Raw genomic sequence first — 24,709 nt, 5'->3', positions numbered from 1 at the left:
AGCAAGTTATTGGCATTCGAAGAAAAGCGCTTGCAAAATTCAGCATCTTAAAGGGTCATAAAGAGTCGTTCAGATTTGTAAAATGGCGTCAGAGCCGTCACACAAACTGAACTATACAATCACCAAGTGGTCCAGTTTCTCGGCAAATTATCTTCCTGAGTAAGTGAACTATTAAGAATCGTTTGACCTCATAAGAGGACCAGTGACATTAGAACTGAATTTACTCTCAATTGTCACGGTATCATTTAGTGATTCACAGCTCTTGATTTTGACAACTGACAACTGTGACAATCGTGGAGAAGCGCAGATTTTGAAAACCTGCGTTTTTCGATGGACCAGATTTATTCTTCTCAACGCACGCCAACCTTTGTCCTGGTAGACAGACTATATGATGTGATTTTTTACTCTAGTTGTATGGTTAATGATATAGGTGTATTCGGTCGGTCTGCCCTCGGAGTCGTACACTACAATGCACGTTAATCGTTATGTACTTGTATTTGCACTGAGCACATGTGTCGTTCAACTGTTGACCAGATAACTTGACAAAGTGTCAACACACGTGAGCCCAGCTAGTGATGGAGACCTGGTTTCTTTACTGATGGGAACGACTGACTTACATAACAATGCATGTACCTGATTTGTTTGTTTGTTTCCATCAAATGATTCTTTTTAGTAGTTATTAACAATGAATACTAAATTTGTCAACAAAAACACGGGATGGCGAACCACTCAAATGCCCCAATGGGGCGGGTAACCCTGGAAGTCTGTTCAACCACGTCCACAGCCCCCACCCCCACGCCCGCGGACTGTGGCTCAACCTCCAACATGATGCATCTTTTTTCCCCAATGTATATATTTGTGTAATTGATTTTGGAGAGCAGTTTCGTCATGCCATTCTTTTATCCAAGTGTGAAGAGTTTTTTTGCACTCTAAATTGTAAAATATTACGCTTGATGAGGTGTTGTGTCCGTCCATTCATGTAATGACTCTGTTAATAATTAGTATTTGCACTTTTAATATTCAATATTCTATCTATACAACTAATGTCAGAATTGTAAGAGGACAATAACAGAAACGTTTATTAGAGTTTGAAATGTTGTTGTTCTCTTGATATGGTTTCTTTAGGAAGAAGGATGTAATGTTGAAATCTCCACTGTTCAATCTGTCAATCAAACATTGGATATTGTTGACAGTGGATTATGGTTGCTGAATTCAAACAATTAGCCTTGGAAATACAATCCATCATGTACAATATGCAATGTTATTGGAGCATGAGTTACATGTACAGGCTAAATTGACATGTTGAACATGAGATATTTCAATGTGATTTTTGAGTAGAACAAGAACCCATATTTTTGCAGATGGAGCAAAAATACTTAGAAATACATCAAAAGTTTCAGTAAATTGAGTTTTAACATTTTGCTATTTCAGAAACATCCTGTCTGACAAGCCATCAGATCAGTCATCAAGATGGTCATCAGAAACAAACTATCCACCACAGGTAAAGTCAAACGAATTCATTATATGCACTTGACTTAATACATGCACCACACATACTGATAGTCATGTGCTCAACAAATGCCCATATGGAAATTTCTAAATCCAAGGAATTGAATTTGTCCATGAGCACACTTGTTACCTGTTAAGTAATTCTTACATTAGTACAAGTTCAAAACCCCATCTTGTAGATTTCTAGTAATGGCTGAAATTGACAACATTTTGAAATTCCCATTTGGTCTCCACAAGCTAAATATTTTATCATATACCACCATCAATGAAAATATAAAAGCATGTAATTTTAAAGCTGTTCCAAAGTACAACTGTATGTTCATTGTAATTGGAGTACAAAATGTACATGTATTCACAGGGACTTTCTGCGTGAAGTGATCCTGAAGTGAAAACCTAAATGCTATTGCGGTACTTCACATTTACCAAGTCTGAAGATCTAAGTTAATATCTGCTGCAGATAGTTACAAAGTCCATTCAGCAGTGGCAGGATGTATGATTTTTAACATTAAAATGCTGTATACTATACTGTAATGGATAGTAATTTGTTCCTTTTACAGTTCCTCCTGATGAAATTGGAGAGAACGGCTATAGTAGAAAGCATTACATTTGGAAAGTATGAGAAAACCCATGTGTGTAATTTGAAAAAGTTCAAAATGTACGGTGGATTAAATGAAGACAATATGATGGAACTTCTGCAGAGGTAAGTCTGACACCATAGACCAGTCAGTCAGATGACATATATATATATATATATATATATATATATATATATATATATATATATATATATATATATATATATATATATATATATATATATATATATATATATATATATATATATATATATATCGAAGTATACAGATGTCCTCGAGGGAAATTACAGTGCTCAATGCAAAAAGCAGAGCGTTATAATAAATAAATAAATAATAAATAAATTTATAAATTTATTTATATATATATATATATATATATATATATATATATATATATATATATATATATATATGAGAGAGACAGAGATGTTTTAATTCAGATATATATATATATATATATATATATATATATATTTATATATATATATATATATATATTATATATGTATATGAGAGAGACAGAGAGACAGAGAGATGTTTTCAATTCAGATACTTGAGTGGCATTCTCGTACATCTGAAATAGAATCTGCAAATGAAGTAAATGTTATATGAACATATTCTTTGAAGTCAACACTTTGTGGGAAAACATAACATAAGGGCTCATTCATCTTAAGCTACAATGTATAATAATTTATTGATGTCCAAGGTGTGTCTACATGTGTGATACTAAACATTCTTTTGTAACAAGGCTTTCTGTTTTTCTGCAGTGGATTGAAAAATGACCATATTAAAGAAACATTTGAATTAAAACATAAAATTGAAGACCATGTATTTCCATGCAGATACATAAAAATAGGTAAGACACTTTGTTTATGATGTGATTATGTTATATTTTGTTTTCTGATCAATGATATAACAAAACTTGCAAATGTTTGATTAAATTCTTTCCATGACTTAATTTTCAATCATCTTGAAATGAATGGAATTTCATAGTAGTTGTAAAGCACAACAAACAGACGCCATGATACACTGTGTGTTGATGAGTGACTGTGGCACAATTTCATTTCTAGACATGCCAAAAATCCATGTTGGACAAAATATGAACATGAATGCTACATTTGATGTATTTTTCTCATGATAGATTCTGTTCTAAAATGTGTTCCTTTCCCAGTGCCTATAATGTCTTGGGGACCCAGTTTTAACTTCAGTATTTGGTATGTGCAACTCAATGGCTATGATAGTCCAGAGATGGTACAGCCATGTCTCAAATGGTACAATCAGGTAGGGTTTGCTCTTGCAATTCATGTGATTCATTTATCGTACATACATTACAATGTTTGAAATGTTGCATTGCACTTTTAGAAGCAGTGTTGTAGGTTTTGAGTAATATCATAACAAATGGTGACATGCAGTATTTCTCTTGTATATACCTACAGCAATCTACTCTGAGCAGTATTGCCTTGCCATAAGAAATTACAAAATTTCAAAAACAAAACCGTGTTTTGCTTATTGCCAGGACATATTTCAGCAGTTATAATCGTATTATTTTGACAATTTGATCATATTTTCACATGTATCATCATCAATCTTCATCACAGTGTATAAATGATTTTAGAATATAAATTTACAGAATTAACTCTTTTTGTAGCCTTTCATGAGTAATAGGTCAGTCTTGTCTGCAAACTGTACAAGTACTTCAGACTACTTGCATCATTCTTGAGCTTACTAATGCAAAAATCACAGGGAATTTTTTTCTGTAATGTAATATATTCAAATTGTGTGATTACAGATGTCCGATGATGATACAATGATGTAGTGGTGTAAAAATTTATATAACTGATGTTTACTTTCTTAAAATGCCCAATGTTCCTATTGTTCAACATTCTGTATTCAATGATGTTTTCAATTAGTATTACTTTAATTAATAATAGTTTGTTATGAATATGATAGAGGACTCTTGAATGTACTATTTCTCATGGCGCGTAATTGAGTTTTTTCGTTCTCTGTAACTTCATATCAAAATGGAAATGTATCAAGAATGTTCAGTCAGTGCATAATGACTACTGTCACAGGTCTTCACACAGAATTGAAAGGCTGTTGGGTAACTTGCGCAAAGACTTAAAAACCATGCAGTTAAAAATCAGTGCATGATTGTAACACAAGCCAAATGAGTTATTGATCCATTACCATACTCTGTTTGAAACAGTGCTCATTAATACATTTTGTAGAATACAGATGAAATTTAGAATGTGATAGGCAAACAGAATCAACTCTTTGAACATACATGTGTATACACATTGCTTATATGTACATATTACTGATTGAATTAGGACAGGTACAACTGCTCAGCTGACATGCACAGGACTTATGACTTGGCATAAAAACAGGGTAGTGATTGATCAAAATGTGCAGCAAAGGCTACTAGTATACTTAACCTGACAAAATGTTGGCATATATGGAAGTTTAGGCCTATTGGTGCTGTGTTGTCAAAGAGTCGTAATGTCATTTTTGTTAAATGATCAACTGTAATGATCTCATGTGTTGAAGGTATGTTACCAGATACAGCATTGACGGTCTTGTTAAGAAGACTACTTGTACTGCCATCACTCTTATACATATGCACCAACTAATTTGCAGAATAACATGAAATTTGGATGGACAAATTAAGGGTCTCTGACATAACATTGTGGGAATTTACTTCTGTTACGTTGTTGTGTATCTCAGTAATGACTCGTATGTACATCTCTCATGAACATGACATAAGAATGCTGAGTGACATATCCTGTTATTTGTCTGTCTTTGACCTTGACAACAGTATCGTGAAAGAGAGGCAATTAGGCTGTGTTTGAAGCATTTTAGACAGCACAACTACAGTGAAGCATTTGAAAGCTTACAGAAGAAGACAAAAATTTCCTTGGAACATCCTCTTTTAACAGAACTTCATAATGCATTGGTAAGTGGAAGTGTACAATGTCAATATTACAGCTACTTGTGTTGTAGGTCAGAATGACATCTGTTATATCATAGTGACAACTAGTACACATTCTGGATCGTTACACAATAAATCATGCAGGCAATGTGATTTGAATGCAGGTTTAGTATATCTGTGTAAGTGTGTGTACTGTATATGTCTGTGACTGTGTGTATGTGCTGTATATGTCAATGTATATGTTTGTGTAAGTAGGGTGCTACTGTGTATGTTGTTTATAGAAACTTGGTATCATGTTGATCTTAGCATATACTGACCAGAATGAGTGTATACCTGTTCCTCACAGAATTTCAGACACTGATTAGGATAGCCTTGTTATATGTTGTAACATTACCGGTATGTAATGAAATAATTGTCCTGTTTTACAATGCAAATCAACAAATTTTCAACTTGTGCACTCAGCTATTTTGTATCACTAACCCAAGAATGAATCAGTGGTGACAGTGTATTTCATGATTTTGCTTTCAGGTTCTGAATGGTGATTTTGATAAATGTGAAGAGATCACGGAGAAGGCCGTCAATGATGGGCTATTTAATCACTACATTAATCAGCTTGATTACAAGCCAAAGTGGACACCAATCATACCACTTCACTGTGGCGGAGATGATAGTCGGCCTGGAATGAGAGGAGGCCATCAAATGTCGATAGATGTAGAAACAGGTAAGAAATAGTGGTGAATGACGGACAACCTAACATGGAATGAGAGGATGGTAAGAAAATGATGAATGACAGACAGTGAGACAGTAGATTGGAAATGATAGGACTGGTGGGCACCAGATGTCAATAGACACAGGGACAGGTTAGTAATGAATGACAGATGAAAAAGCTCAGAATGGGAGGAGGATAGGAAAGTGGTGAATGACATAGAGTAAACCTTGAATGTCAGCTGATAAAAATATCAAAAATAGAATTCATCCAGAACTTAGTGAACAATAAAGTTGATCTAAATGTTATCTCATTACTATTATTGGTTTGAGAAGTGTCAAAATTACAATAGTATTAGAACTCGTTGTTAACAGACTAAAAACAGATTATAGTTTTCTTTACAGTGAAGTGGTTCCGTTACGCAAAATCCTGCGTATTTGAGGCAAAATTATTCTGAAATACACAAAAAACTGATATCTGTGTAATCCATAATGCAATGAAAAAACGCTGTGCCCAAAACATGGATGCACCCAGCCTGCATGGCCTGAGTCTGGTACATGGTTAAATGCAGTTAAATGCAGGACTAAAAACAGAACACAAACACTTGCTTGCAGTAATTGTTATGGTTACAAGTCATTTACCATGGTGTATATTTATGGGTAACGATTTACAGTATGTCTTGCATGGACTTCAAAAATACCCTAGGGTCACTGGTGACACTTCATACACTGTTCACAAAGGATTAAATTCCTTCATCTGCAAGTAGAGACAAGGATTCAGCTTAATTCTGACACTATTGCTCACATAACAGGCGAAAATGAATGAACGTAAAATGATTTTAGTATCTGTAAATGTACCTGATAGTATTACTCCCAGGTTTTTTTACCATCAGTTAGTTATGATGCATCTCTGTGACTTTCACAGCCTTACATCTGTGACAATTGGTTTTGAACAACTTCTGAAACCAGTTGCAATGGGATGATAACATATAACCCAATTTCAATATTCATTCTGGTCTGGAATGAGTATAAAACAATTAGCTGCTGGTAGAACTGAAATGAAGTGAGCCTACCAGCCAGAAAAGTGACCCGTGCGATCGTATTAAAATCTTGCTATGTGGCTTGTATTGCTCCCGGAAAGCACTATTTTATTGAGGATGCTGTTTAAGCATAAAAGTCTCCAGTTTCACTTATTCATCAATAGTTCATTCATAATAGCTACTTCTAATCAGACAGTTAGGCACTGCCGGAAAGTGATGCATTACGCCAATACTGGAAGTAGCATGTACAATTTTGTGAGAAAAATCAAACAATATATTTTGCAATGACAAAAAAGACAGATTATGAAAACACTTTTAAGTGACTAAAGAGTAACTGTCACACGATAGATTAGCAAAAGTAACAAACCATTCAAGTCAGAAATCAGTTCACAATCTGAGAATACAGCCTGTCAACTGTATAGAGTTGGACACCGCAAATACTATAACGGTTCAGAGCTAAAGTAATTGGTAGAATAGTCCATGAACAGTGTACTTTTCATCGTGATTTTGCCAGTCTATCCTGCCATGTTCTGATTTCACCATCAAGTCCAGTTGGTTAAAACCTGTGATGAATTACATGTTCCAAATGATACATTCATTAACATATGAGCATTTGAAGGCCCCTTTAAAACATGAATATTATGAATGTGATTTTTAGAAAACCTGCCATAACATACCATACTGAGTGGGTGAAAATACATATAATACAGCTTTTCACGGAATTGAGAAGTGATACAGCGTGGTAGGATAAGGAATATAGCTGGTCACACAGTGTGCCACTTACTCCATGTGTTATAGCAATCAATGAAGGGTTACCATTGCCAGAGAACAGATAAGAACACTTTATTGTATCATAGTAAATTAAAAAAAATTACCATATTTTTTGCAAACAGAAACTATTTATATGTTTGGAGGTTGGGATGGTGCTCAAGACTTGTCAGATTTTTGGTCATACAGTGTGTTGTCAGGCCAATGGACTTGCATTTCAAGGAACACTGAAGATGAGGTAAGTATTTGAATATAGATGACAACAATAAAGAGGACTCTAAAATTCTGCTATGGTAATGATGCTGATGTGAGTGGTATGTCATACAAACTATGTAGTGGCAGTATTTGTTGAGCAGAGAAAGTGATCTGCCAATTCTTTGACAGGTAGTAAATTAAAATTCTATTCTTCATAGCATTTCATTTGGAGAACTGACATACATGTGTATGTGCCTGAAGTTACAATAAACTTTTTGTGTAAACTGCCATGTCAGAAAAACAAGATTTTTACACTATTTCTACACTTTAATTGCATTATTTCTTCCATGATTAGGGTGGTCCTAGTGCCAGATCTTGTCATAAGATGTGTTTAGATCCGCATAGGAAACAGATTTTCACTCTTGGAAGATATCTTGATTCTGGGATGAGAAACAGCCAATCTCTTAAAGTAAGTTTCTGACAAGTTATTTTTGTATACCAAAAGCAATATTGTCAAAGGCTAAGACTATTAAAAGTAATATAATTTTATCCTAGTATGGACCTTTTTTGATGTATAATTCAGTTTAGAGTGTGTATGTGAACCTTGCTGTCTGTTGTTCTGACTTATTATGTCAAAGTAGACCCCCCAAAATAATGCACACTCTCAAATTTACACGATATTTTTGCTGAGTTGTTGCTTGCTTAGAACCATTTTGAAGCTTGTGGGGCAAATGAAGTTTTCACCTTCGTGTTTTTATGAAAATTGAAAGTTTAATTTTTCCCTGTACAGTTAACATGAAATAGCAGCCACTTTGTAATTCAAATATTGATTAATTGTCTGTAATGTGTTTTTCTCAAGTACCAAAACTTGCACAGTGAACCAAGCTTTATATTATTCATTATAAAAGGTATATGGTTTAAAGTTTCCTTGAAAAAATTTGAGTAAAAGTTTAAAACCTTTTCTGTTTGAAGGCTTGTATTTAAGAAGCTGAAGTGTGTGACAGGAGGAATACTGATGCAATACTGATGCCTGTACGGACAGTATTGCACACAAAGAACATATACTGGTATCTGTAAAGTTGTTTTAAAAGAGTTTTTATTTTTTTTCACACACACACAGAGTGATTTCTATGTCTATGACATCACCAGCAACAAGTGGACATTAATTTGTGATGACACGGGTGGTGAAGGTGGTCCCAAACTGATATTTGATCATCAGATGTGCATCGATTCTGAAAAATCTACTTTGTATGTTTTTGGAGGCAGGGTACTTGTGGGGTAAGTTGAAGGTCATCAAGTAGGATTTATGCTAACATTTTTGTTCATTTTGGGAATCGAAACAAATTCTAAACTGAATCCAACCAGTCAAAATTATTTGCTTTTTGAAGTACTGTATGATAGGAAAAACAAATTTGATTTTAAAATATCCCCTTCTGAAACAGTACTGTTGCATGGACTGCAGTGAAATGCTATTTCAGAGTTTCACAGGTTTTTAACAGTTTTTAGATTCATCACCAATTTCTGTAAAAATTCCAAACTGAAGCTGCACAAAAATTGATAGATGCACCCTTACTTTTATAACTTGTACTGAATTAATTTTCTCTGCAATATAAAAATTCACAGTCAGTTTTGTTGCACTCCACACACTTTCCCAATGAAATCATTGTGGAGTCAGGGAAATTAAGAATAAATTGAAGAATGAATTGTTTTTAACCTATGTGTTGTTCTTCATTATATGTAAGGAGTTCTAGTTCTGAGGATAGAACACAGGAGGCAACCTTCAGTGGTCTCTTTTCCTATCACATCCCAACAAATACTTGGAAACAGTTACGAGGTGACACTCCCAATGGTAATAGCACGCAGGATGTCAAATCAAGAATTGGTCATTCCATGCTATTTCACTCGGTAAGTTGATCTTCAGTATCCACAAAATTTCATTTTGGTTTTGACTTGTGAGTACACAGCACCGCATGAAGTTTGGCAGCAAGCATGTTGTTTGTAATAGATGTTTGACGGGTTATATTTTTCCAGTACAGTGATGAACGAAACATTATCACTCTGTCTAATTCAAAGGCATGTGTGGAATCTAAATTTAAAAGGTTGCCAACAACGCTTGTCCTCAATGTACCAGTGTATTTACACTCAAAGATATCACTTTAGCTGTGGAGACCACAAAAAAGTTGCATAATTTGTAGAAAGCTGAAAAGGGTCAGGTTTAAAATATGATAGCCAAGGCAATCACCTTCATGAAGCAGAATAACGTTGATGTAGTATTTTGTGTGAATTGCTGTATCATTATAGTAAATCAAGTGCTCATATGCATCAATTTTAGATGTTAATTTTTGTTGTGGTCAATGTAAAACTGGCTGTTCAGTCAGTTCAAGCAATACCACAATAATTTTTTAGGCCAGCTTTGTTAAGGCTCTTTCTGTATGTTTACATATAAATTTCAAAACCATCTATTTACGCTGGACTACGATGAATTTTAAAGCCTGCTTGCTTAGACTCATCCTGTTTGTATCATTAATTCACAAAAAATTCATTGTACTTATCTCACCCATATCTCTTATGTGCAGGGCAACAGGAAATTGTATATATTTGCTGGGCAGAGAGCAAAGGAGTATCTGACTGATTTCTTCACTTATAACCCAGACAGTGATGAAGTGGAAATCATATCTGATGGGCAGAAAAAAGATGGCTCTCATGGTGAGTTGTCAATTCAGTATTTTTTTGTACTTCCATCCTTTGATAAGGATCCTGTGTTTTCATCCTTTGTGTTTCCATGCAGTGTAATTTAAGTTTCAATTTATGATTATACCACCAATTGGCACATTGATTGATATCAACTGTTTCATTTTTTCTCTACAGTACCTGCAGCTGGCTTCACCCAGAGGGCAACAATTGATGCAGGCATGAATGAAATTCATGTCCTTTCTGTGAGTTATCACTTTTTAGTACAAACATAGCTATCAAATGCAATGTATGTACATCAAAAAATATACATCTCACGTTCACTACATCACATAGTGGTGGAAGTACCAATCAAAACCTATGAATAGTTTGTGAAATAATTCTGAATTTTCATTCTGTGTGCTCAGCTGATGTGCTAGACCCATATACCCAGTCTGTGTGTGATCATGTGGCTCACTGTTTGCACAGAGCATTATGAAAACAGCATTTCTTGCAACTTTGTAAATTCAACTTTCGAGAAATTTAATGAGAAGGTTCTTCACAAATACACCAGAAGGTATGTCCTCGTAAACAGTATACATTTTTATTGTTGTCCTCAAAGATATGTATCTAGGACTATACCTTTGGTGTATGATGTACTTGGACATAAATCCAGGCATTTTGTGCATAACCCTATATTATCAAACTTGCATTGTAGGGGCTGAGTAAAGACAAAGAAAAGAGAGAAGAGAATGTGAGGAATTCTTTCTGGGTGTATGATATTATAAGAAATAAATGGTAAGTTTTGTTCCATATTATAGATCCTGAGGGTGTGTTTCATTTTAATGGAAATGGGAACTAGACTTGTCAGTATTATCATGTACTATTATCAGTAATAGAGCGCAAAGCCACTGCAGTGAACTGCAATAAAACTGCTCACACTAATTAGTTTCAGCTGTAGCCAGCTGGCAAAGTCGACAACATTGTATGTCCCATGCAGACAGTTTGTCTGGGGAAGTTGAAATAAAAAGATTGGTACATGGACCAGTGCATGGTAATGTTACATTGTATCTTAATCTTGAACACAGGTTGCCAATCGTAAACTTCATTTACAACTCGAGCCTCAGATAGAGCTAGTTTTGCCTTTGTTCAAGCAGACTTTTTGGTCTTTACCAAGTAGCCTTGTTCAACACCAAAGTGGCCACGGCTGCAGCTGAAACTAATTAGTGTAAGCAGTTTTATTGCAGTTCACTGCAGTGGCTTCGCGCTCTATTACTGAAAATGGTTGTCAGTATTATCATGTACTATTAGCAAAGCAAAAGCACGCTAGTTGGTTTACAGATATGAAGTATAAGCATGTCGTACTGACTGAGCAATTACATGCTGGTTGGTTTACAGACGTAAAGTATGACAATGAAACTCTTCATCCATTTACATGTCTGGATCATTTATCATTACATTGGGTTCATGGTTCACTCTTAACACATTCTGCTTCCTTCTTATCCTGCTGTGACAGTAATCTTTCTGTACCCAGTTGTCTGTTATGTTTGCCGTGCATGCAGAACTGCATTTACATTCCAGGAGCATGTGAAACATAAGTCTTCACTTTGTACTCTGTAAGTCATAGATATCATCAGGTTGACAGCCACTCTCAAAAGTTGTCAAAAATTCAGTGATATTTGTTCCATAGTCAAGGTACCATGGAATATATAAAAAATGGTTAGAGTGCTCTGTCTGCTTCAGTACAGTAAGGGCTCTCTACAAGGGGATTTAGAAAGGTGGGCCACCCCTCTATTTTCCCAGCAATCTGATCATATGTTCATAACCATGCAAACAAATGTATTTTCAAAACAAAAGAATATGCAAATTATATATCATGTAAAATTGTCACCCCTGTTTTCCTAGCTGTAGAGACTGACTGAGTCGGTGTGCACAATAGAATTGTAGTACATGTATGTGCAGTGTGCATGATTTGCTGCCAGTTTCTTGTTGTGAAAATTAGTAAATCTGGTATCTATTTTTCAGCAGGTAAAAACTGATAATTTGATGCAAGACTACTGCTAATTTTAGGCAGTAATGTTTCCCTTACAATGAATAATAAAGTCACTAGGGCAACGCTTTGACAAAACTCTTAAAGCGGCACTCCCACTTGGTAACATTTTTAAAACACATTTTTTTTGATGCCAACGGTTGATATTTGACTTGGCGACTGCGAGCGGATCACGAGATATCGATAAAAACATGTCCTCAAAAAAGTAAAAGTTTGAATTCCGGTGGCCCACCTAAATTCAGCTTCCGAACATCGAACGTTCGGCACTGGGGTCATTGTCAACTTAGCTATTGAGTACGAGTCTACGCTAACGCTGTTGTACGCCACAGTACCACTCGCGTCGGTGATCGGTCATGCCCTGTGGGGGAGAGCTGAGTCTTACTGACTCGGAGAAAAAACGGAAAACAAAGTTTGCTGATTCCACCAGAATTTGCATAGGTGACTAACACAGATACGTGCGGTTGATACATAGCGGCCTCCGCATGTTATGCACGCATATCACGCGGCGGTCGCCATGTATCGAACCATGCGTAACCCTGTGGCAGACGACAAAATGTAGTCATCAGAGGCGGCTAATATTTTACATGTAATAACTGATATCTATAAGGTATTGGTTAAAAATATAATATAACTGACTGAGAATAATGAAAACGACAAAAACTAAGGTGAAGTTTTAAAAAAATCGTACCTGAAGTGAAGGCATAATGCTGTATATAAAGTCTTCGCAGTGGGAGGTAAAATTGCGTTGTTCGAACTTATTATGGACTCCCTAGAATATCTCAATCAGTACAACAACAAAGCTTCGGGGGATTTTGGGTTATAATCAGAAACGATCGTAAAACTTCGGGATGTGAAAAATACGCTCGGGAAATGACATGTTTTTATCAATATCTTGCGATCCGCTTGCAGTCGCCACATCAAATATCGACCATTGGCATTAAAAAAATGTTTTTTAAAAATATTACCAAGTGGGAGTGCCACTTTAAAACCTCCTGTATGAGTGTATTACTTATACATGTAGTTGACTGACATTAATTGATATGTCTGTGAACAGGCTCAGCATTTCTGAAGTTATAAAATTTACACTGACATGCTAATCATGAATCTCTGTCTGTCTGGTAATTTTAGGTCCTGTATTTACAAGAATGAGAATAGTAGCCCCCAGTACTGGACGAAAATGCAGCATTTAGAACCGTGTCCACGATTTGCCCACCAGTTAACCTATGACCACGTACACAAGGTCCATTATCTGTTTGGTGGTAATCCTGGAAAGTCAAACCTGCCAAGAATGAGATTGGATGATTTCTGGTCATTGAAGGTAATTCATTGATTTTTTGCCTCTTTGTGCCAAAGACACACTGGGGTACCCAATGTCATCACACTGTCAGTTGTCATGTGTGTCCGTTTTTTTCTCAGTCTGTCCCTGTGTCTATTTGTTCACCATTGTCCTTCAGTTTGTCCCTAGACGAACTTTTATGAGCTCATAAGTCATAAACTATGAAGCAAATGTGACTGGTGAAAGAATGTGAAAATGAAATGCTTGATTTCCTGAATAAGTGTATTTATTTGTGCAAAGTGTGAAATCTTGCATAATAAATTGTTACTGTATACTCTGTGTATAGATAGCCTGGAGAGCTATTTGATCAGTTGGCATACATGTCTGTGTGTATTCAGTTACTTTTTGTAACAGATTAGAACTTACAACCTACAGTACATTTGGTTCAGGAAATCAACATCTAAGGTGTGAGCCTGTTAGTATACTTACGTGTGTATGTATATATGTCTGCACAGTTTTAGTTGTGTATTTTGGCTGAGTTCATGGCACATCTATAGATTTAATTCAGATGCTACATCTACACAAAGTAATGACAGCCTATTAGATGAGTCAACGTCCGTCTGTATGTTGTGAAGTAGGAATGTCTGTATGTATATTTGTGTCCACTACAAAAATTTGGTACTGCCCTAAAATCCAGAAAGAAGATCTGTTGGTCAGATACTGCGTGTTAGATTACTATCAACCTGTCAATCATATTAAGGGCGTCATCGAACATGTAATGAAATACTAAACATGAAAGACCGATCTGCGAACATAAGACAACATATTGGTTGTGACACAAAAGTGCAGACAGTGTTTACAAGTGGAGACTGTCATTTCTCATTATGATATTTTCACATGTAGAGCTACTACTCAGACATGCTTCACCTACTTTCATTCAAACTCTCCCTCTACAAGAAAGGAAACATCTTCAGTTCACATTGTTTATTTGTCCATCTTTAAATCCAACTTTCAATGAATTGTCATTTTACTCTCATGATTTAGGTTACAGGGGGATGATTTAGGTAACCTCCATGGTAATAATATTTCCATATCAATTCACATCCTATGCAGCAGCTTACCTTTTTTTCATTTCTGATATGCCACAGTTGTGCAGACCCACCAAAGAGCAATTACTTAGGAAATGCAAGTATTTGATCAGAAAGGATAAGTTCCAGGAGATCTCCACAAACAATCCGATAGAAGCATTAACCTATTTACAGAAAGACTTGGCTGCCACAGTGGATCATGGTGATCCAAACGAAACAAAAGAAGTAAGTTCTAGGATATTTCTGTCAACCTTGACATATGTTAACCTATGTAATAAAGTTGACTTTCACACACAAGCCTTTACATTTCACTTACATAAGCTTTTTGTCAATAAATATTGATCAATTGGAGCAATGATATTTTGTAAGTAAAACAAACCAAGATACTCATATTTGATCTTTGTAACATGGACATAAACAAAACACATCAGGTACATCATTCATGTAAGAAAATGCTGAAATAGTTATTACACTGTCACATTTGCACATATTACAGTGATGTAGAAAAGACATTTAGTGAGAGACACTAGTTTCATCTTTGAGAACTTCATAAACTTTAGTTTCTTTACAAAGTTGTAATATTTTGACAATGAACTAGTTGTAGTGTCTCTTTGACAATATGTATCAGCAAACCACATTGTAAATAAATGTCTCTATTATCCGTCTTTCAGTTTCAGTTGCTCGCATCCACATTATTTTCCAAGAGTTGTAGTCTCCCTGATCATCTAAGTACAGTAGTTAACACAGAGGGCTTTGAACACTACACAACACGGACATTGGTAAGTTCCCGTGACAAATGGTATCCAGTGTGGTATGGTTTTCCTGTTGTCAAGCACGTGGTCTTCTGTACCCAGTGAATAAATTCCCATGTTCATTCCACAATATTATGGCAGCTGGATAGGCAATAGGCAAAACCGAGAATTCAAACGAAGGGCAGTACAAATAACACCATGTGCACCAACATGCATAGAAATATGAGTATTCCCTTTCTCATTTGCATATTTGGGTTTGTTCATACCACTACCACACAACCTCCAGGGAGTACAGTGTCAGAAGAACACAGCATATATATTTTATTCCAGAGTAGGTCCATTTGGTACATTTTACTTTCAAATTCAATTTTAGCTCACATAGTCAAAGTACCTGAAAAAAGTTGTTTCAAAATTGTTCACGAAAGCTGTGGTAGGACAAATATAGGAATAACAGTTTGGGATAGTGCTTTTAGGTGTGTTCAGGGCAATAAATTCAATATCTGCTGTCAAAATTGCTTCATTTTGCCATGGTTGTTGAACCACCTCTTTCAGTGATGGCAATGAAGCTGAATAGTGTTGTACACCGATTTTGTAGATAAGTAAATCATTGCCATGGGTTTTTGAGTTCGACGGGTATGTTTCAATACATTAGGGACTTTACTGCTCTGTCAAGTACTCTACACCATTTGCATCACAAATAAAATTGCTTTGATAATTTCTCAAAATCAGAAAACCTTATTTTGATAAGTATCCGAATATTGCCACTACCCTTCTCATGTAGGAGATAGGGGTACATTCAGTGAACTTCTGACAAATGTCTCAAGAATGTCAGAAGTCACTGATGTTAGGTAGAGCTAGTCAGAAGTTACGCCTCGAGGCATCCTGATTATTCTCTTGATGTGCAGCTAACTCGGAAGGTTATATCTGATTGGTCTATTGTCACTATTCAGAGCAACTTAGAGAGTCTAGTGTATAATTCGATGATAACGGTAAGATTCAGCTAACCAATTTCAATAACAGCTTCCGAGATGCTGCACATTAGCCCTAATTACTTTTCAAAGTACTTGACATACTAAGTATAAATGTGAGTCTTTGCTTAATTTTGATCTTGCAAATATTCATAAACAATATGCATCTTTTTCACTTTCAGTTGTTTGACACACTGGTTAGTTATTTCCCAGAAGACATGGCTCAGCCCAAGGGTAATCTGGTTGATCTAATCAGCTTCTGAAAACGTGTAAAACCCCACACCAGCAGGTTGTATCATCATCAGAGTATTTTTTCACCTCTCACCACCATGGTTTGGCCCAAAACCATTATTATCAATGGTGACTGTGGACCAGTGTATTGGAATTAGGGGTGATCAGGTGAAGCGAAAGTAGAGGGCATTAGTGTACGGGACGATAAAAACGTAACAGAGTTGAAATGTTACGTGGGAATGAAAACTTAAAACCTTTTTAAAGATTCCCCATTTTCTTTATTTTAAGCAATGTATATTTTTACGGATGATAAAGATTTTGTGTAGAGTCAGTGACTTGTTAAAGTCTGTTTGTAAACACACTATTAAAAGCAGTTGGTTTTGCTGAAAAACACCCTCTATAGAAGGCTTTCCATATGGACACTCCAGGTATTGGTACTTAATAGTGCAGCTGTAAATAACTGCTAGTTCCTGAGGGATGAAATGATAGAATCGCAACTCCTATGAATTCAGACTTTGGATCCCATTTTCTAAATTGATATACAGTAACAATTAGAGTGTGATCCTTGGTATGTTTTGACTGGCTGTTTATCTATCAGTATGTGTGTATGTATTTGTTTATGTATGTGTGTGTGTGTGTGTGTGTGTGTGTGTCAACATTTGTTTATATATCTTTGCGCGTACGTCTGTTGTTGGCCAAAACTCGAGAACTGCTGGCCGTATTATCTTAGCATTTGTTATCAGGTGCATGGAGAGTGAAAGATGATGGGCTTCTGTTGAAATGAATGTCATATGCAAATAAGCTTCACAATGTAAACTGGTCAAGCATCTAAAACTCAGGAACTACTGGTGAAATGGCTGTGATATTTGTGTAGTTGAAAACTTAATGTAGACATTCATATACACTTAATAAATTTTATCTTCTATTTTCTATTTTTAGGAACTATTTTTATTTTCTGAAGAGATATTCATTGAAACCCCTTGTCTAATTACTTTTAAGATGATCTTGCGATTTGAATGAATTTTTGATCAGTCGTGGGTCAAAATATTTGAGACCAAAATCTTTCTTCTTTTAGACTACCTTGCCAAGATCCTTCAAATTAGTTTGGACATTCCAAGGAAACAACTCATTAAGATTTTTTCATACATGAAACTGTTTATCTGACTGCTGTCAAATTTGGTCCATCAGATGTACATCAGTTCTGATTTGAGGAAGGGCAGTGTCATTGATGTAGTCTAATGCTATTTGTTCAGTTCTATGCATGCATATCAGCATGTATAGAATGCAGAGCCCTTGGAATTACCCAGCATCCATTTGTCTATATGTGTGTGTATGTGTGTGTGGGTGTGTGTGTGTGTATGCATGCATATGCAGAAACTGCAACAACTTGAGAACCTCTTCATGTGACAGTTCAGGATCTGGTGAGAACATGCATCTTGGTTTGAACAATGGTTTGAACATGTCAGTCTCAAAAATATAAAACAAGCTAACGAAAAATTAGATAAAGAGAAAAAATGAAAAAGACCTCTGGAATAACTGGTCAAATTGCATTTACCATAGTTTGGAATATAATATCAGGCGATGATAGACTTCAAGATCCCTATCTCAAAGTCACTCCTCTCTATGCTTCCTCTTATGACTATATGCAGTCACCGCAAAACTTTCTCAAGACCAATCTGTAGCAATTCTGTACCAAAACAAAACTTTCTTGAGTCCAATCTGTAGCAATTCTGTACCATAACAAAACTTTCTCAAGTCCAATCTGAAGCAATTCTGTACCATAACAAAACTTTCTCGAGTCCAATCTGTAGCAATTCTGTACCAAAACAAAACTTTCTCAAGTCCAATCTGAAGCAATTCTGTACCAAAACAAAACTTTCTTGAGTCTAATAAGATCTGGGAATTATTATTCATGCTGTTACTGCATGAGAAGCTCATTACGGCAGTTATTCAAATCCACCGATACAATTGTTAATATGTACAGTACCCACTGAGTCTTTGTTTATGAACTTCAGTCAACATCTATGCAACTCTGTTACATTTCTTTAATGTTACATCAATGTAGATGCATGATGATAGGGTAGGGTTATTCACAGTATTCTGCCCTGTATGGATGAGGACTCGGTGAGTGGTGTATTAGATAAGAGGAAGATGAGTGCATACGGCATATATTGTGTGTAATACTAGATACGTTCCTCCATTAAACACCCATTTTATCTCAGTTTAGGCTGAATTATAGAGGTTTGGAAACACGCAGCATGGCATGAATCGATGGTGCAATGACTGAAATTTGAAATGATATTATCACAGAATTCATGAGCAAAATAGTAGTCCGCTCTGCAGTTGGCAACATGCCAACTACTACTTGCACCGACGTCACCAACTATGCAACATGTTTTTCAATTTGTCAGTTTTGAAATAAAGTTACTCAGACATAGCTTAGGGTTGATTTCATTTATTGAACGAATGACATGACCAAATTTTTTAAAATCGCTACAGCTCCTACAACGTACCATAAATTTTTTGTTCATATCAGATTGACCGGTCAGAAGTCAAATAAACCATGCCCAGTTGTTTACCGCGCAAAATATGTAAAGTATTGAATGTTAGAACACTGTAGATTATGGCAACAGATATATAATAATTGGTTCTATCACCAGAAGTAGCAAAGTCCCATGTCTGTAGTGTGTGCACTGGGAATAGTACATACTCTCCATGCCTGTCATTCCACTGTGAAGTTTCAAATGGTTGCAAATTTCCTCTATCTAGTCAGCATGTCTATCTATCACATTATAACATGATGTATTTGGTGAAGGAATACCAAGCATGTCCTTGGAATGACTTGCCATGCCGTGCCTAAGTTCATAACACCAGACAACATGCAGCGGGTACACCAATACATGTACCATGCTTTGTTTCACCAGAAGAACGTAGCAAGAGAGGTTTCCTAACATGAGCATGATATGAAATAAGTAGTTCTTTAAATTTCTTTTGTGTATTTCGATGCTTGACTGTCCAGACCTCATTATGATTTTCCAAGTAGCAATTCTTGTTTTAATGGCTTCAGATTGACATTGTTGTCATGATTGCAAAATTTGCTACATAGAGTGGGAACTCAGATTATTTCATGTTAAACCATCGTCTACAAAGTAAAAACTTTGTATTCTTTATTTAGGTTTCCATAGTAAGCTGCCAAGGGTTTAACATCGGTTCTTTTATATCTCTTTGATCTCCCTGTGGTGTATGCCAGACTACATCCAGTTGTGAAACGGATGAACAGATCCATAAAGTGATGGATCTTCCAGTCAAAGGATGACCTAATTTCAGATTTATTCTCATTATCGTAAAATCTGTTCCATATAAAGTTTCAAATGTTTTCTTATCATCCAAATGTTTGACAGCTTTGTAAAGTTTCTTGATTTCCTAGTGTTTTCTCAAAAAGAAGTTGCAATGTTCCTCACAAAACAGGCCTGAGATTGTCTCCGTCTGTTAATGTAAAGACGCCACCGTATACTAAATGATACTTTTAAAACAGCCAAATTCAAAGCTAGTGAAATTTTTGATTTAATTTTTGATTTCATGAGCATATGAATAGCTAGCCATAACTATTGCCGATGTCAAAGCTCCATTTCATCATTAGGTGTTGAACTTGACTTGCTGCTGTCTTTAAAGGAAGCAATGGTCAAATGTGATCACTTCAAATCACTCTTTATGTCATTGGGCACCTCTCATCTGACCATGTCAATGGGACAACTTTTTGACCACTGATACAGTGTCCACCCAGTGCTCTGAAAACTGTAAAATCTGGATGCATAGGGGATGAGGGCAATCACCAAGCATGCAGAATCTCAGAATCTCAACAGTATAAGTGAAATGATCCCGATCAAACACTGTCGCTTGTCACTGTCAGGGGATTTTGAAAAGGATGAAATAATGTTAGTTTATGTGGTATTGAAAGATCAGCAAATCTTTGGAAAGGCAAAAAAATGATCCGGCAAACAGTCAGGAAGTGCCCATCGTACACTTTTAACCATTTTTGATTTAACAGACTTACAAAGTTGATGAAAGCTGAAATGAGTATAGTGTGACTTAGGACCACTAGGAGTTATCCTAACTTTCTGCTACAAGTGCCTAGCCTGTGCTCTTTGAATTGAACTAACCTGCATGGAGCAAGTTTACATGACGTAACTCCCCAATTTCTGCCATCGCATCATTCTTCATCTGTCGTATGTTTGTCAATACACTGTGTTGTGGTATGAGTTTAAGTGCTTTTCAGATTTAGAAATGACTTTTCATTGCTTTTTTTATGTGAAGATGATATATTAGTGAGAACATATTAAAAGAAAGGTGACAGTGTTCATCAAAAATGTGTAAAAGTTCTCAATTATCAATTATTGTTGGTAAATAAATCATGTTGCTGTAAGTGTGAATGGATAAAGTAACTGGAGCACTTGCGTCTCCAAAAAGTACATTTTGTAAAGAAGAAAAAAAAAGACATTTTGTGGAAACCATGAAACCTGCCCCAGAAGGTCTCAAAGAATTTACATGTCTTGAAAAATGGCCAAGTTTTCGGACATTGCTGCCACAAAAAAAATAGAAGGGTGTCTGGTCTATACTGTTTCTGTAGAGGTTATGGTATGGACACTACATTCCCACCGCAACCTACCTTTTTTCAGTTCATGTGTAGTCCCATGCAGTGTCAATGCTGTGCTGCAAGGCATTCTTGTTCAATCAGAGCAGGAAAATTGATATTAAGATATTTGTACTGATATGGATTAAGTAGAGAGTGCATACTTTGTATATTAAGATTTCATAAGGTAACATTTTTTTTCCAAATTGTAGCCACAACCTGCCAAAAATTATTTTTCATTCAGACAGAGAACGTTTTTCCAAGCGTTGCCTGGTAACTTGAGCATAGAGAGAGTATGTGAAGTGTAACATAGGTCTGTTAAACAGTTACAGATATTGGAAAAATTCCAAGTATGTAACTGAATTAATCTGGCGCACAGAATAGACATTTTGAGTTTACGGTACCAATTGAATTGTGTGTGTGAAGACCTACATTCACCGTCCATACACTCCTGGAAAGTCCTGAAAAGTCAATGAATTTTAAAGCCTCTTGGAAACTCCTTGAGAAGTCCTTCAAAATGATACTGGGCCTCGGAAACAGCAATGATTTTCAAAAATTATAAAATGATTGATCATGATGTTGCTAAAAAAGCTATGTAAAATGATATATGAAAATGATTCATCTTTAAAGATAGTACCTGGAAGATTGTATTTTGGACCACAAAAAGTCCTTGAAAGTCCTTGAATTTTAATTTACTCTGAGTGTATGAATCCTGTTGACATTGGATTTGAAAATGGATGCGAAAAAAGAAGTGATATATTCAAAACCAAAAAAAAGCCAGAAGAAAGATAGGTATTTTTGCTGTGATAAAAAGCAGTGAGAATGATGTCTGTGTAACTGAATGATAAGAATAGATGTTTATTTTTATGCATTTTGTAAAGTATGATAGATACATATTTTGTTAACCTCAGGTTGTTTTAAAACTTGTCTCTGGTTATCAAGATTTCTAAGTGTATTCCCAAACAAGTCAAATTGTGCACTTTTTAAAAGGTATCTTCTGCTGCTGAGTGAACATGTCATTGGTGCGCAATGCTTTCCATTTTCAAATGCAAATAACTTTTGATGATTTCTGTCGTGATTTTTTGTTTTTGATTACAACCCACTGTTCCCTCTCCTACTCCCCAAATCATGTTGAGATACAAAGTATTCAGCTAGTCAGCTTAGCCTGTACGTTGTTGTTGTTGACAAGTGAATTCTGGTCCGGACTAGATTTCAATTGTAAACAATAACATTGTATTGTATTTAGATGGATGCTGTGTTGACGAGCAAAGACATGGATCTGTTAATATGCATTGGGAGGGGGGAGTAGAACGAGAACTTGCAATTTACATACAAAACACTTGAAAAATAGTGAAAAAATCATCAACAGTTATCTGAAATTGTCACTTTAAAGTAGCATTCCTCAATCCCTGGCACATTAGTGGTTGTTAACATTGTTTATGTGATTTCAATTCTCTGTTTGCCTTTGAAAGTTGTGTTTAGACCTTTAATCAGTGTGTTCAGATACAGAGCTGATAAAAAACCTGTCCCTTTAAGATTTAGTCGCTGTGATTTCACTGCATACCAGTCTTTTATGTTGTCTGGAAAATTTTACCGGACAAGTTTGTAGTTTTTCAGGATTGACAGATACACCAAAGCTTGGTTGATTTTAGTGTCACTTTGCGATGAAAGAATCAACTTTCTATGGGAACTATTTTAAGTGGGTTACTTGAAATTTAACATTATGAAAACGAATGTCCAATTTTACAGGTAATTTACACAATCGGAGATATTTCAGGCAACGTGATAGTACAGGTTGACAAATAATAGGTTAACAATTTATGAAATATTTCTGTAGGGCAGACTGTGTTTTTAAACTGCCTCCATTTTCTTTCTTCAATGTTTACCAGTTTTTGAATGTTGCAATGTTCATGTGGTCAGTCAATTGTTGATCAATATGAATAACATTTGTAATTGACCGATATAAATAGTTAATGAAACTTTTTAATGTGGGTTTTTGAATCCTATCAATAAATTTAAGTTTCAAGAGTGGTATTGTAGGATGGCACTAATACTGTTTTCAAAAGATCAGTGAAGTTGTTTTGAGTTCAATTTCCATGGGTTATGTGGGCAGGAAAAATAGGTATCAGTTAAATCTATATTTCAACAAGGAAACTTTTCTCAGCATAATGCATTGTTGTATCATAACCCATGCAGATAGTTGAGTGTTGGATCACGTAATTCCTTTAGTGTGAAGTCCATGCATACACAAAGACCAAGTTATTGAACACTTGATGTACAAATGCAATCCCACTGGATGTGAAAGCTATATATGTGATACTGTAGAGATATTGTGACTGAGCGGTATAAGCCAATCATTGTTGAATCATGTCAATTTTAATAAAACGATTCTTCCTTGCATGAATTTAACCATAGATCCTTATCTCTTTTGAGGGGCTGTGATTTAAATTATCATTGCAAGTTGTACAGAGTTTGCAGAATCAAAAACTTGAATGTTCTTGTTATTTTTTGTTCATGGCCAGAACTTTACTGTTTGATGAAGCAAGGACATTGTATCGGGCTAGTCGATAGATTTGCTGTTACTTACAAAAAGTAATTAGTTATTCTACCACATTGTAACTTGTTTTTTTTTATTTATCATTTTAAAGATGATATAAATACAAATGCCTGTGAAAAATCAAATATTTTGAGCAATAAAAGTTTTGAAGTCACATGTTCCGTTATTATTCCATTTTGTACATATGTCGTAAATATCGGGTGAAAGAAAATACGATTCATGCTTTATCATCAATATTTAACCTGTTCATGGATGGCATGCTTGTTTGCAGTCTGTTTTCATAACTAACTTTGATATGAAGACATTTGTTATTACACACAATTCAGAACTGTGCTGCACAGATTATTTTTGGTCATTTCTTACTCACATTTGGTATATTTAAATTTACCAACGACAGCTTATATGGTAGGTCTGCAGCATCTGTATGTCTGTTTGTATGTATGTAATATGTGCGGATGTATGGCCAGCCACATCAAAAACTCCAAAACCACAGCACCTACCATCTTAGTATTTGGTGTATAGGTGCACCTAGGGGTGGAGATTTGAATTTGTTCAAATGAACATGTTAGTGTCAAAAATATGCAAATGAGGCAAAAAAAGGGAAAAATCCAGCAAACTGTAACCATAGGCAAGTTTTGGTTGAAACTTGGTATGCAGGTTCTTTATGGTAACTTTAGTTAGATTTATTCAAATTGTGGTGAAATTTTGATAATATTATTTTTGGGGCGATTTTTCCCGTTTTTTG

General features: G+C 35.5%; 1 protein-coding gene across 1 annotated transcript; it reads left to right on the top strand.

Annotated features, from left to right (window-relative positions):
- The first annotated feature begins 21 nt into the window (after window positions 1-21).
- LOC139134911 (muskelin-like) lies at window positions 22-21,248 on the top strand. Its single transcript, XM_070702004.1, has 18 exons — window positions 22-159; window positions 1,432-1,501; window positions 2,067-2,209; window positions 2,873-2,961; window positions 3,277-3,386; window positions 4,921-5,058; window positions 5,563-5,755; window positions 7,673-7,785; window positions 8,098-8,211; window positions 8,863-9,020; window positions 9,485-9,647; window positions 10,319-10,448; window positions 10,611-10,678; window positions 11,131-11,210; window positions 13,591-13,780; window positions 14,887-15,051; window positions 15,498-15,605; window positions 16,729-21,248. Exons 1-18 carry the CDS (start codon window positions 83-85, stop codon window positions 16,807-16,809), a joined length of 2,190 nt encoding a protein of 729 aa, XP_070558105.1. The 5' UTR covers window positions 22-82; the 3' UTR covers window positions 16,810-21,248.
- The last annotated feature ends 3,461 nt before the right edge of the window (window positions 21,249-24,709 follow it).

This window comes from Ptychodera flava, chromosome 6 (assembly GCF_041260155.1).
Source record: "Ptychodera flava strain L36383 chromosome 6, AS_Pfla_20210202, whole genome shotgun sequence".
Taxonomy (NCBI): Eukaryota; Metazoa; Hemichordata; class Enteropneusta; family Ptychoderidae; genus Ptychodera; species Ptychodera flava.
The sequence above is the reverse complement of the archived record's forward strand: the minus strand, read 5'-3'. Positions and strand labels throughout refer to the sequence as shown.

Excerpts from the sequence above, each read along its gene's own strand:
- LOC139134911 (XM_070702004.1), top strand. The coding sequence starts at position 83 with ATGGCGTCAGAGCCGTCACACAAACTGAACTATACAATCACCAAGTGG. Across the intron at positions 2,962-3,276 it reads ATGCAGATACATAAAAATAG|TGCCTATAATGTCTTGGGGA; the intron begins GTAAGACACTTT and ends TTCCTTTCCCAG. Across the intron at positions 11,211-13,590 it reads GATATTATAAGAAATAAATG|GTCCTGTATTTACAAGAATG; the intron begins GTAAGTTTTGTT and ends TGGTAATTTTAG.